The sequence below is a fragment of the Epinephelus moara genome, chromosome 19 (genome assembly GCF_006386435.1).
Source record: "Epinephelus moara isolate mb chromosome 19, YSFRI_EMoa_1.0, whole genome shotgun sequence".
NCBI lineage: Eukaryota > Metazoa > Chordata > Actinopteri > Perciformes > Serranidae > Epinephelus > Epinephelus moara.
In genome coordinates this window covers 37,307,616-37,320,024 of record NC_065524.1, presented here as the reverse complement: position 1 = coordinate 37,320,024, position 12,409 = coordinate 37,307,616, and the positions used below count along the sequence as shown (strand labels likewise).

The 12,409-nt window shown below is 41.3% G+C and overlaps 1 protein-coding gene across 4 annotated transcripts in view; it reads right to left on the bottom strand.

Moving 5' to 3' along the window:
• epas1b (endothelial PAS domain protein 1b) overlaps positions 1-12,409 on the bottom strand; it is a 76,022-nt gene that overhangs the window by 27,442 nt on the left and 36,171 nt on the right. For 3 of the 4 annotated variants that reach the window (XM_050071279.1, XM_050071281.1, XM_050071280.1), the window contains exons 2-4: positions 10,936-11,126; positions 6,346-6,494; positions 3,897-3,984 (exon numbers count right to left, since the gene is read on the bottom strand). In XM_050071279.1, coding sequence (XP_049927236.1) covers positions 3,897-3,984; positions 6,346-6,494; positions 10,936-11,126 — 428 coding nt within the window. Of the gene's footprint in view, positions 1-20; positions 2,351-3,896; positions 3,985-6,345; positions 6,495-10,935; positions 11,127-12,409 lie in introns of those variants that run through there. The other variant, XM_050071282.1, reaches the window with a different exon arrangement.

The window sequence follows — 12,409 nt, the reverse complement described above, 5'->3', positions numbered from 1 at the left end:
TATTTTTGCAAGCGCAAAACCTGTTTCCCCCCGGCAATATTTTTGCAAGCGCACCATTGCTGGCACCGCCAAGAATGATTGTGATTGGTTGAAAGAAATAAAAAAAAGCCGGGGTGTTTTTTCCTCCAATCTTAAAGTGAGAGTCGGCCCAGCCAGACCTTTCTTTTATTGAGAAAGGTCTGGTGAGCGAGACTACTCCTCACCTAAACAAATTGGCCCAATGATCTAAACTGTTAAAAAAGATTCAGTGTTTTTACGATGCTCTCGTCACAGAGGGGCTCTTAACTACAGTGGCCGACACAAAAATGCAAAAGGACCTATCTAGAGCCAGAGTTTAGTGTGTCCGTTCTGGACTACTGTAGAAACATGGTGGTGCAACTCATCTCCACAGATAAGGACCTGCTGCCTATGTAGATACAATCGGCTCATTCTACGGTAACAAAAACGCAACGATTCTTATTTTCATTTGATTATACACTAAGGGAAACATACTTACTATATTCCATTTCATGCCTTTAAAGCCTTAAAATGCACCAGTTGTACATGCTTTGTCTTTAAAACTTTCATTTCTATGACACACATGAAACCTTTAATGCTCTCATCTTTTCAGTCACAGCAAAAAACAACAACGAACGTGTTAATATTTTACTTGTAAGTAACAACAGATTTCACACACAGTATAACGTCATGTTTTCACATCAGTCTCCGTAGTGATTAGCACCGGAGTTACACTGATATGTGAAACTGCTTTATACCATGTTTCTAGTGGTTTAAATAACCTGGTCCATTCGTTTAGAGAGTAAGATTCCTTTGTGGATAATTTGGCCTCCGGTGAAAACCTTCTGAACGTTAGGATCTTATGTTATCAGCAAAAAGGTGACTGCACATTAGCATGTGTTGGACTAGCTGTCCGTAGCTACGTGCCAAAGTCTGTCGAAAATACATTGATTTGTAACATGAAACTGTGTTATTCTGTTTTTGACCCTGACCCCTGAACGTCTGGATCACAAAACAAACAGCATGTTGTGGATGAGCCCCAAGGTGCCGAATAGTGTCAGAATAAGCACTGATTTGTAACGTTAAACTGCTTTATCCAGTGTTTTTAGCAATTCTAATCATCTGGTTGGTTTGTTCTGAAGAAGAAGAGACGTCTGTGGATAATTCTGCACCCGCTAAAACTTAAACACTGAAGGAATTCTGGCCGACAATTCCAATTCCCCCTAAAAATTACACACTTCACCTCTAGAAGCCCAAACTGACTCTTATCCAGTCTGTGGCATGTTAAGTTCATCTGAGCCAGTTTTTCATTTGAATTATACGTAAAGTTCATCGAATGTTTGTTTTGTTAAGTTCAAAAATTCATGACGTTTCCTGCCTGTGACTAATCGTGAGCTGTTGTTCTTATTTTCGTGGCAGAATTGCCTGAAATAAAAACACTTAACCCTACTCTTATCTCTCCTTCCCTTATGTGACTGGGAAAATGGTCAAGGTTTACACTTGCTGACCCTTCCCCCAAATCCAAACACACACACACACTCAATAGGAAATTGGGCCAAGCTGTTACATCATGAGGTCGAAGTTCAGCCTCAGAGCTGCAGGCACGGAGCAAAGTGGTGAAGTGTGTCTCTGTCGATCGCAACACTCACAAGTGTGTCTTTATCTTTATACAGCTACACTGATACAAGATAAACAATTTAAAGAAATGTATCTCGTCCTCACTGGGGGAAAATGTGTGAGTTCTCAAAGTGTGTTAAAAGGAAAAGGGCCATAAAATATACGGTCCTGTTCTACTTGTGTGTTTTGTGGCCACTGCTGATAAGAGTTATCAAACCGCAGCTTAGTGAGTGTGATTGTGCGAGCGTGTGAGCATGAGACAGAGAGCTTTTTCTTTCCTCATATAAAGCTTTGTAAGTCACACTTATTATTTCCCAGTGTTCCACAGTTGTAGTCGTTTCTTTTGAGGCACACAGTCTGTGCGTATCTTTCTTACTTACGTTCCTCTGCACTGTATCCTGTGTGACTTTCTGCTACAGACACTCTAACATACCTTTTCCACTATCAGCAACAGATAATGCTCAGTTCCTCTCTCAGCGTCTTCTTGTCCTCATGCTCACATCTCTTATCATCATTTGCTTTCCCTTGTCATTGCGCGTACACACACACACACACTCCTATACTGTATCTGTCTTTGGGCTCCCTCTATATGGTCTCTGACCTTCTGTTCCTGTGTTTGTTCTGGACACTTGCTCGTGAGATAGATGACATTATGTAACAGCAGCACATGTATGGTCTTTCCCTCAGATTAATTTCTGTCCCACAAACAGAAGCAGGGCTGCTGGGTGTCCTCCTTCACCACCACCACCACCACCACCACCACCACCACCACCACCACCACCCACCCCCCCCCACCCCCCCACCCCCCAAAAAAAAAAGAAGAAGGCGGCGAAGAGGAGGAAACGGAGGAGGTGGCGAAGAAGAAGACAAACAGAACGTGAAGGCAAGGATGGGGAAAGTAAAGAAGAAGGTGGCTAAGAAAGTTTGTAACGAAGAGAGGGTAGCAAAGAACAAAAAGAATACGAAGAAGTACAAGAACAAAAAGGAGAAGAAGAAGATGAGGTGAGGAAGAAAAGAGAGGGCAAAGGAGAGGGTGAGAAAGAAGAAGAAGGAGAAGTAGGCAAAACCAAGAAAGAAGAAGGCAATGCCGAAGAAGAAGGTGAAGATGAAGAAGGTGGCTAAGAAGAAGGCGACGATGAAAAAGAAGGGGGTGGCGAAGAATAAAAAGAATAAGAACAACAACAAGCACAAGAACAAAACAGAGAAGACCGATAAGATGAAACGAAGAAGAAAAAGGAGAAGGAGAAGGTGAGGGGGAGAAAGAAGAAGGTAAAGAAGAAGCCGAAGAAGGTGAAGAAAAAGACAGAGAAGGCGATGGCAAAGAGGAAGAAGCAGCAGCAGCGAAAAACAGGAAGGCTGTGGCGGCAAAGAAGAGGGTGGTGGCGAAGAACATGATGAAGAACAAGAAGGAAAATAAGGCCAATGAGAAGCCTGAAAAACTAAAGAAAAAATAACACTGTTTACTCGTTGGGCAAAAAGGCAAAATGCATAGAAAAAGTTACATTTTAAAAATACACACGTGCGTGTGAACAAGGCCTCAAAGCTCAGAGATGTCTGTAAGTCCATCAGATACACTGGTCAAGAGCAAGATAAGATAACTGCTGATGAAGCACCCTGAAGCTTACTGTGCATTATCCCCCTCAGAGGACCTTTCCTCTGGTGACACCAACACGCCAGCATTTCTAATGAACTTAAAATTGAACACTAAACTCCTTTAACTACTTTTAAGGCCTTACACGAGTTATAAAGTCAAAATTGTCAAATCTCGCAATTCTGTTCTCTACGAAGTAAATGTTGGCTTTAAATGTCGTACAAGTTTTGGGAACAAGTCTCCACAAACCAGGGGCCAAATGTCCAAATGTTTGGAGTCGACTGCAGTTCATTTTACTTATTTTTGTATTCGCATGAAATTTCTTCTGGCAAAAATTTTACTACGACAAGGTGTCTGAAAAACTACTGGCTAACATTTGAATATTTCTGTCATAACGCATGCTCCCCAGAGACTCAACTCCTTCTGTTCGGGACTTTCCACACTATACGTTTAACTCTCAGGCCAAAATGTCACTTCAGTCAGGACCATTTAGTCACATGAAAGCCTGAGGCAGAGAGAGCAAACCTCCCTGCCCTTCCATGCGCCTACATGGAGAGCCTAAGGCAGGGAGAGCAGCAAGGAGGAGCTGGTGTGGAGGCAGGTTGCAAAGCGGCTTGCAGAGGAAGCAGCAACAGTAGGCAGGACAATTTGGATGAGGATATCAGGTGTGTGGGTGAGGGTCTGTGCTGACCAGATGTCTTCAGGCTGAGATTTTCTCGTATCTCTTCGTGGTCACATGGATGTGTGAAGTCAAAGATGCTGTGACCAGTGAGGTCCACCTAAAAAATGCAAACAACTTAATTTAATGAACAGACACAATAACATTTTTACATAAATGCATCTCTGTGTTGTTTCTGTCTCAACACTCAACAGGTTCAGACGTGCTCCGTTTTTCACTTCTCGCAGCAGCAACAGAGTGTGAGTGATGACAGCCAACAGGACTGAACAAATAAAACAATGTGTGTCACTTCTCGAAACTCAAATTGCTTCAAAACAAACAGAAGCTCGTCACCGCAGAACTCCACATTTGACAGTAAACTTCACCCCTTCTGTGATTTGCTTTTCCAGTCTGTGGCAGCGAATGACAAATTGCTGAGTGTTGGAACGTCAGTGTCTGGCCTGAACACACACACACTGCTGGCATGAGAGGTATTTCACACAAACACAACAGGCTCGTCTGACTGACACTTTACATCCATGTCTGATGGTCATCACCGTCTCCCTGACTCCCCGGCTTCATGTCCTCCTTATTTCTTCTTTTCTCTTTTAAATTATATTAAACCATAAACAAATAATTTATATGTTACAAAACGGCGGTGTAAATACTTTTCACTGTAGGAAGTAGGAGAGATATTTAATTATAAATTTCATATTTGTATAATACCCAAGAACTAAAATAATAGAATCTGCATGCAACAAGTTTTATTTAATTCTGGACAGGACCTCTGTGGAAAAAAGTTAAATTAAGTTGGAGCGTTTTATCTTGTTTCGTGCTTTAAATTTATGCAGAAGAGTTTGTTTCAGTTTTTGTTTTTGCTTATATAATTTTGGATAGAATCTAAATTTTTTATTTTTTTTGTTTTCATTTCTTTCTTGTTTTGTGATTTTTTTTTTTAAATTTAGTTTTTTGTCGTCACTAATGTTACAGTTACTGTACAGTAAAACTGCTGTTGGTGACAGAATAAAATAAAATTTATACACTGAAAAAAAATACTGATAGAATATCTGAGGGAAAAAAAATGTCATAACCATATTTACACCTTTGTTTATTTATTTATTTATTTTTTTCATCGTCACTGTTACAGTTGCTGTATAGTATATATGCTGCTGGTGACAGAATAAATAAAATGCAATAAATTGAAAAAAATATTGAAAATATCTGAGGCAAAAAAAATTCATAACCATACTTACACCTTTTTTTTTTTTGTTTAATAGGATTGACTGCGTTTCAGCAAATAATGTAATATAATAATGACGTTTGGTTGAATAACATCGATCGTCTCAGTACAATTCAACGATCTGCAGGGAAACCTTGGGTCCTGACATTCATGTCCACCAAAAAAAAAAACGTTGCAGACCAAGTACCCTCCCTCATGACAATGGTACTCCCTGATAGCAGGGACCCTGTTCCTATCGAGGCATGGACACAGCACCTCTGGGGGTGTTCTGTGGTGTATTGTCAGCAGATCCTTTTACTCCTGTGTGTTGTGTAGTGGGGTAACAACACGTCCCACTGATGCTTGATCACAGGGAGATCTGGGGCCTTTGAAGGCCAGGTCGACACTTGAGCTCTTTGTCAAGTATCTCTGACCATTTCTGAGCAGTGTTTGCGGTGTGGCATGGCACCTTTGCTTGACAACTTAACAAAAGGCTCAAGGAGTTGACCTGGCCTTCAAAGTCCCCAATTCTGATCGAGCATCTGTCGGACATGTTGGTACCCCACCTCGCAACCTACAGAACTAAAGAGATCCATCACCTATTGTCTGGTGGTCAATAGCCCCTTTTACACTGCCAGATTTTTGGCGAATGTTGGGCCATTTTGCCGGCAAGCTGCGAGCGTTTAGACACACAGAGCCGGATTGCCCCGGCACATTCTGTATAAACAAAAGTAGGCAGGCGGCATTTTGCTGCACTCCCCGATTTTGTTTTTATACTGCCAGTGCTGAAAAAAGACTGATTGGGCTTTCCTGCAAATTTGCACAATTCCTTTTTAAAAGGTCAGAGACCCTACACTTGATGAGGCATAGACACAGGACTGCTGGGGTACCGGCATGTTCCATGGATGCTTGATCAAATTAGGATCTGGGGAATGTGGAGGCCAAGTTGACGCCTTGATCTCTTTGTCACGTTCCTTGGGTCATTCTTGAGGAGGTTTTGTGGTATGACACTGTATTGTAACGAGATGATCAATGATATTAACTTTTAATGTTGTGGCTGATCGCTTTACTGTGACATTTGTTATGTCTGCCTGGCGTGTTTCTTACATGCTGTGCTAAAAACAAATCCTGGAAGAGGACTGGAGGAGCGAGCGCTACGAGTGAAGTGACCCACATTCATCACTTACACTGTGAAGCGTTGCAGTTTCAAACGAGTGCACGTCTGCTTTGTTCTGATCTTTGTTTTCCCTGACCGTTGTGTACCTGCGTGAGCCCCATGAATTTGTTGATGTTCTCGGACAGGAATATCATGTCGCCGTCTGATGTTACCATGGTGATGAAGCCCTCTAGAGACTTCAGGTACAGACTGTCCATCTGTCCGTCCTCATCGCTGTCACAGTTGCTGCTGCAGCCTGCGGGGAGACACAAAAAAAACCCAAATTATTTCTTTCTTTCCACACTGATTATAAATGTGTGTGTGTGTTTCGGTGTGTGTGCACGCATCAGGCTTCTTTTCCTTCTTGAAGCTTTGGCTCAGGGCCAAAACAAACGAGTGCAGCTTCTTCCTGCGTCTCAGGCCACTCCTGATCCCCGACCCCGACAAATTACACCCAAAAATACACAAGCATTCACAATAGCTGCCCACATTTGAACATAAGTTACACATTATGCAATTATGTTCAAAAAATGTACGGCACAGTATCCAAACATTTATACAAAGAAACTCCAGTGTGTCCGCTGTGGCTCGTTTCAAAGCTAGCTAACACAAACTGGCCCCAGTGTGTGTGCTTGTGTGTGTGCTTGTGTGTGTGTGTGTGTGTGTGTGTGTGTGTGTGTGTGTGTGTGTGTGTGCGGACAGTGGCTTCACACTGAACAAAGCCCAGTAGCCGATGGGGGCGGAGGTGCTTGCAATTCCTCCAGTGTGCTTCCCTGAGATAAGAGAGGCCAGTTCTCAAGGCTCCCGGCGTGGCCTGGGGCTTTAGTTTGGAGCCGGGCCCAGATAGCGTTAACCCCCGGGGGAGCCCAGAGCTTTCTCATGGGCCCAGGGGAGCTGCGGAGACTCTCAGGGCCCGGTCCACAGACCAGAAGCACCTTTGGCCCAAATACTTAGCTGTGATTACCGGTCATTTGGACAGAGTTACACTTTTCTTCTCTCCGTTGTTTTTCGGGTTGCGTAACCGCCCTTGTTTCAAAATAAAAGGGTGCAGAAAAGAGCGTCTGATAAGGACAGCGGCTGTTCAGATAATCACTTCCTCTTTATTTTTTGACATTTGTTCCGTTGTGCTGGACAGAATGGAGTGACAACACAGCGGGGTCATATGAGACGCTCACTGTGTGCGATTTGGGACAGTATGTGACTTAGTTCACTGATTCATGACTTGACTTTGCCTTTTTTTTTTCCTCCGTTTTCTTCTCTGGCGCCTGCTCTCACAACAGTTTAAAACCAAAGACTTGAAAAGACTCGGAGGTCCAGTGTGTAGATTCAGGGGGAATTAGTGGCATCTAAAAGTGAGGATTGCAGATTGCAACCAGCTGAAACTTCTCCTGGCTGGAATTCCTGTAGTGTTCATTGTTCGGGAGGTTTTTATCAGGAGCTCAATTATCCAGAGAGTTCTCTTCCTTTCAGTAAAAACGCTGAATAAAGCAGTTTCATGTTGAAAATCAGTGTTTCTCCTAGTCTGTTTGGCATGTCGTAGACGGTAGCTCACCCACCACATGCTAACGTGTGCTCATCTTATTTCTGATGCAGAGGTTCAGGAGGTTTTTACTGTGAGCTGAATTATCTGCAGAGGTTTCTAGCTCTCCAAAACAAATTAACTAGGTGATTAAAACCGGCAAAAACACTGAATAATGTGGCAAATCAGGGTTTCTATGATGGTATTTGGCATGTCCGAGATGGGCCGCTAGCGTAGCACCTGCTAATTTGTGCTCACCTTTTTTCTCTGATAACTTAAGATCCAGATATTCGTAAGGTTTTTACCATTAGCCAAATTACCCGCAGAGGTCTCTTCCTCTCCGACACAAATACACCTGATGATTTAAACAAGGAAAAACACTAAATAAAGCAATTTTACATTGAGTAAGTCTGACATGCAAATGGACCCATCTAGAGCCATGGTTTGTCCATTCTGGGCTACTGTAGAAACATGGCGGTGCAACATGGTGATCTCCATAAACGAAGACCTGCTGCCTATGTAGATATAAGCAGCTCATTCTAAGGTAACAAAAACACAGCAATTCTTATCTTCAGTTGATGATACACTAAAGAAAATATACATATTATTTTAAATTACACTTCTGCCAATATGTCCCCCTAAATCCTGCACACTGGACCTTTAAGGGTACGTCATGTATGACAAAACTTTAAAATAAACCCTGTTCTTATCATCTACTCTTTCATCTGCAGTGCAGTTATTTAAGTCTCAGATTTAAAGTTTTCTATGTCAGAAGTTTATGACAAAGCACTACAAATATATGCAACATAAAAAGAAAGATTTCAATGCCAGTAAATAATGTAATGAAACAACATGCAGACAACTCAATTTTAACAACAAGCAAAGCAGAGGGTTAAAACTCTGGACGACTAAATACTCCTTATATTTCAGAACACAGATGGTTCATGATATTTTTAAGACCCAATCAGTTCATCACTGTACATCTTTAGGTCCCAGCTGAGCTTACGTTACGTAAGAAAGGTGTTCCCTATAGCAGCTCGCACATGTGCTCTCGGGTGCATCTGTGTGTACAAGTGTGGGTGTGTGTGTGTGTATGTTTGGCGCCAAGGCAGCCGGGTGTTATGGCTAGCAGGGGTAATGCCAGCATCAGCTGAACGATGGGCAGAGCTCCGTGTTTCCTCTCCAATCTCTCCTCCCATCACAGAGCAATCAGTCCGGCCTGATAACGCTCTATCTGCTGCTGCTGCATGTCACGGCTCTCCTCGTCCTCTCCTCCCCTCGCACCAACCGCTTTCCTACCCTCATTACCTTTACTCATCCTCCTTATGCACTCTGTCACTCTTCTTCATTGACTCACTGACCTCTACTTCTTCACAGATACGTCTTCCTGTCTCCATCCCGCGTCATCTCTCCTGTACTCTTTCCACCTGTGTATGTCTCATGACTAAGATTTTAAGGAATGATGCCCTTTTTTAACGCTGAAATTAAAAAGTCATTTAATCAATTTTTGTGGATTTTTCTGGGCAACAGTGATACTGAATCTGGAAAATGTTTTCCAATATAGTTTTTTCGACGTTCTGAGCATCACAGAGTTTCATTTACCTTCATTGTGCTGTGTGGCAGGTGAAGTTTGAGAGGCAGATATCTTGAAATCTTGGAACATACTGAAACTATGCAGAACTAGACACCACCAGGGGTAAACACAAAACATGTCTGGTACTTTTTCCTTAATTTAATTTAACGCCACACAAAGTTCTGTGCACGTCTGAAACTGTTACGCAAACATACAATTGAAAGTTTAGCAAAATGTGTTATTTTATAATTCAGATTAATTTAAATTTGCTCCTTTTTTTATTTTTTATTTTTACAAAAAGTGAGGCCTGAGCATGATAAGATAATATACAGATGATTATAATTGTAAATCAGTGGAAAAAAAAAAAAAAGAATTAAAATAAAGATACAACACACAAACAAGTATAAAATAAAATAAAGGAGAAGGAAATACATTTGAAAAAAAAATAAATTCATAAAAATTAAGCAGGTAAATAAATTTAAAAAAAATTAAGGGGAGCTTCTTTTTACGATCACAAAAATATAATAATAATATAATAATTTCTTTTTCAGTTTTTATAATTTTTGCTCAATTCTTTATTTTATTTTTTTTTGCCTGTTATATTTTATGTTGTAAACGTTTAATTATAAAGTGCTTTGAGCTGCTTACTGTATGAAAGATGCTTTATAATACAAACCTATTGCTTCATTTTCTGATTGATGACAGAAATAGGAAGCAGCGGTCACTGTTGTTTAAGGAAGCACTGGTTGTATGTTTCACTGTTTCCTCAGCACACAATGCAGAGCAATTTATAACAAGACAATAAGTTGGCCATCGACAGTTACATAAATTAGGAGGAGAAAATGGCAGCTGGCCGTGTAAAGATTTATAGATAAGGTTCGGCTCTTGTGTTAATCAAAATACTTTCCTGCTCCACCGGCAGGCTGTTGTTACAATGGCTTGTTGAGCAGCCAATTATTGTTCGGTGTCACATAACCTCATTTTAAATTACAGATTAGGATCAGATAAGGCTCTTAAACTAAAACATGAACAAACAAACACATTGCTACACAAGGTAATGATGCGGTGCAAAAGGCTACAAGGCGCCTGGAGCTGTAGAGCTGTGTGATGACCAATTTAACCATTTAATTCAGCAAAAATATGGCCCAGAGCAGGTTTGACTTTTAATGAACCAGGAGGAAGTTTAATGGTGTTAATGGGCAGACGGGCCTCATTTCACCACCTTCTCTCCCATGTCAACCGAATGCTCAAACTCTGCTAGAGGAAAAACAAACTGTGTCTCTACAAGCCGCGGTGCTGACCAGTGAGTGACGCTGCTGCTGCTGCAATTGTTTAATTTTGTTCTTCTCTGATCTCAATTCGAGACAGTGGAGGAATGTCAGAACAATAGGCGAGCTTCCTCCGCTTCTAATTTTAAATAAGATGAGAGGAGGGAGAAGCAAGAAAGGGTCCGACACATACCTTCCTACTTTACTGGACGATTAGTCACACACATACCATCACACACGAACGCTACTTTCCTTTGTGTGAGAAATGTAAATGCACCAGACTACAGTATGCATGTGAATATGTGTGTGTGTATGTGTGTGTAGTCTACATACATACCCGTGGCGAGCACTTTGCGCGTGCGCAGGAAGCTGATAGCCAGCCTCATGATGGAGGCCTTGTCCAGGTGAGAGCTGACGCTGTGGGGTAACGGCAGCTGGTGAGCGAGCTCATAGAAAACCTCCGTCTCTTTGCTGCGCCTGCAGCGAGCTGCGTCCCGAGACTTCTCCTTACGCCGCTCTGAGCTGTTCCTGCACAGAAAGCACAGACAGGAGGACGGTTACACCTTAAGCTTGTTTGGTGACACTGAAAAAAATGCCATTTTACTGATACTTATTATTAAAGAATTTATCATAAATCCCCATGTGATTCCACAAGCACCAAGAGCGACTGTCAGTACTTTTTTATTTATTTTTTTACAAAAATTGAGGCCCGAGCATGATAAGATAATATACAGATGATTATAACTGTAAATCAGTAAAAAAAAAAAAAAAACGAATTAAAATAAAGATACAACACACAAACAAGTATAAAATAAAATAAAATAAAATAAAGGAGAAGGAAAATCAGGTAAAAATTTGGACCTTTTTGTTGTGGCAAGTCAAAACACTCAGAGTGTGAAAGTCTGGCTCTGAAATCTCACGTCTCGCGAGATTTGAGTTGTTGCAGGAAGTTACCGCTGGAGTGACCTTACAAACGCGAGGAGTTACTCTGTTTGGAGTAGTCATGGCTAAATTTTTACCAGATTTTGACCAGCTGGATCTGGATGAGCCATTTGAATTTGATGACCTCCTGTATTTATTTGAACACGGAGTACACAGACGTACACGGACACAGAGCTCATTGAAACTGAAGAGCGGACGAGGAGAGAGAGGGAGCAGCAACAGGCAGAGGAACATGTCTGAATCCAGCTAAAGGTAAACACACACGTTCATTTCTCCTTTCCGTTATGTTGTCAGATAATTATACTAACAATCCGAGCCTATCTGTGTGAAAAAAATGCACTTTTAGTGGACGTATTTTGACGTTGTTTGACGCTGTCTGAGTGCCCTATTATTTAATATAGCGCGCGCTCACGGGCTGCAGGCAGGTCAGCCCTAGCTTCATACTGGAGACATGTCACATATTGAACATCCTATCACTCATTTAGACAAAAGTAGATCGGAAAATAGGGCCCAGGTTGAAAAAAATATTAGCTCCCCTTTAACACAATTGTCATTTGGGGCTCTGAGTCACACTGCCACTCTTTGCCAGTAATTAAGGTGCACTGTCGCAAAATGTGACCACAGTGCACCTTAATTAGGAGAGAATAAAAAGAGTAATTTATATAGAGGGATAAGATGTTTTACAATATTTGAAGGCAAATAATTAATATAGGGTAAAAAATATATACCTTTTCAATCATTATTATCTTTAAACAAACCTAATACAAAAAATATGAAATAAAACAGTAAAAAAAGACAAAGAATAAGACCAAACATCAGTGCTAACGTATGTATTTTCTGGAGTCGAAGCTGATGACACTAAAACAGAT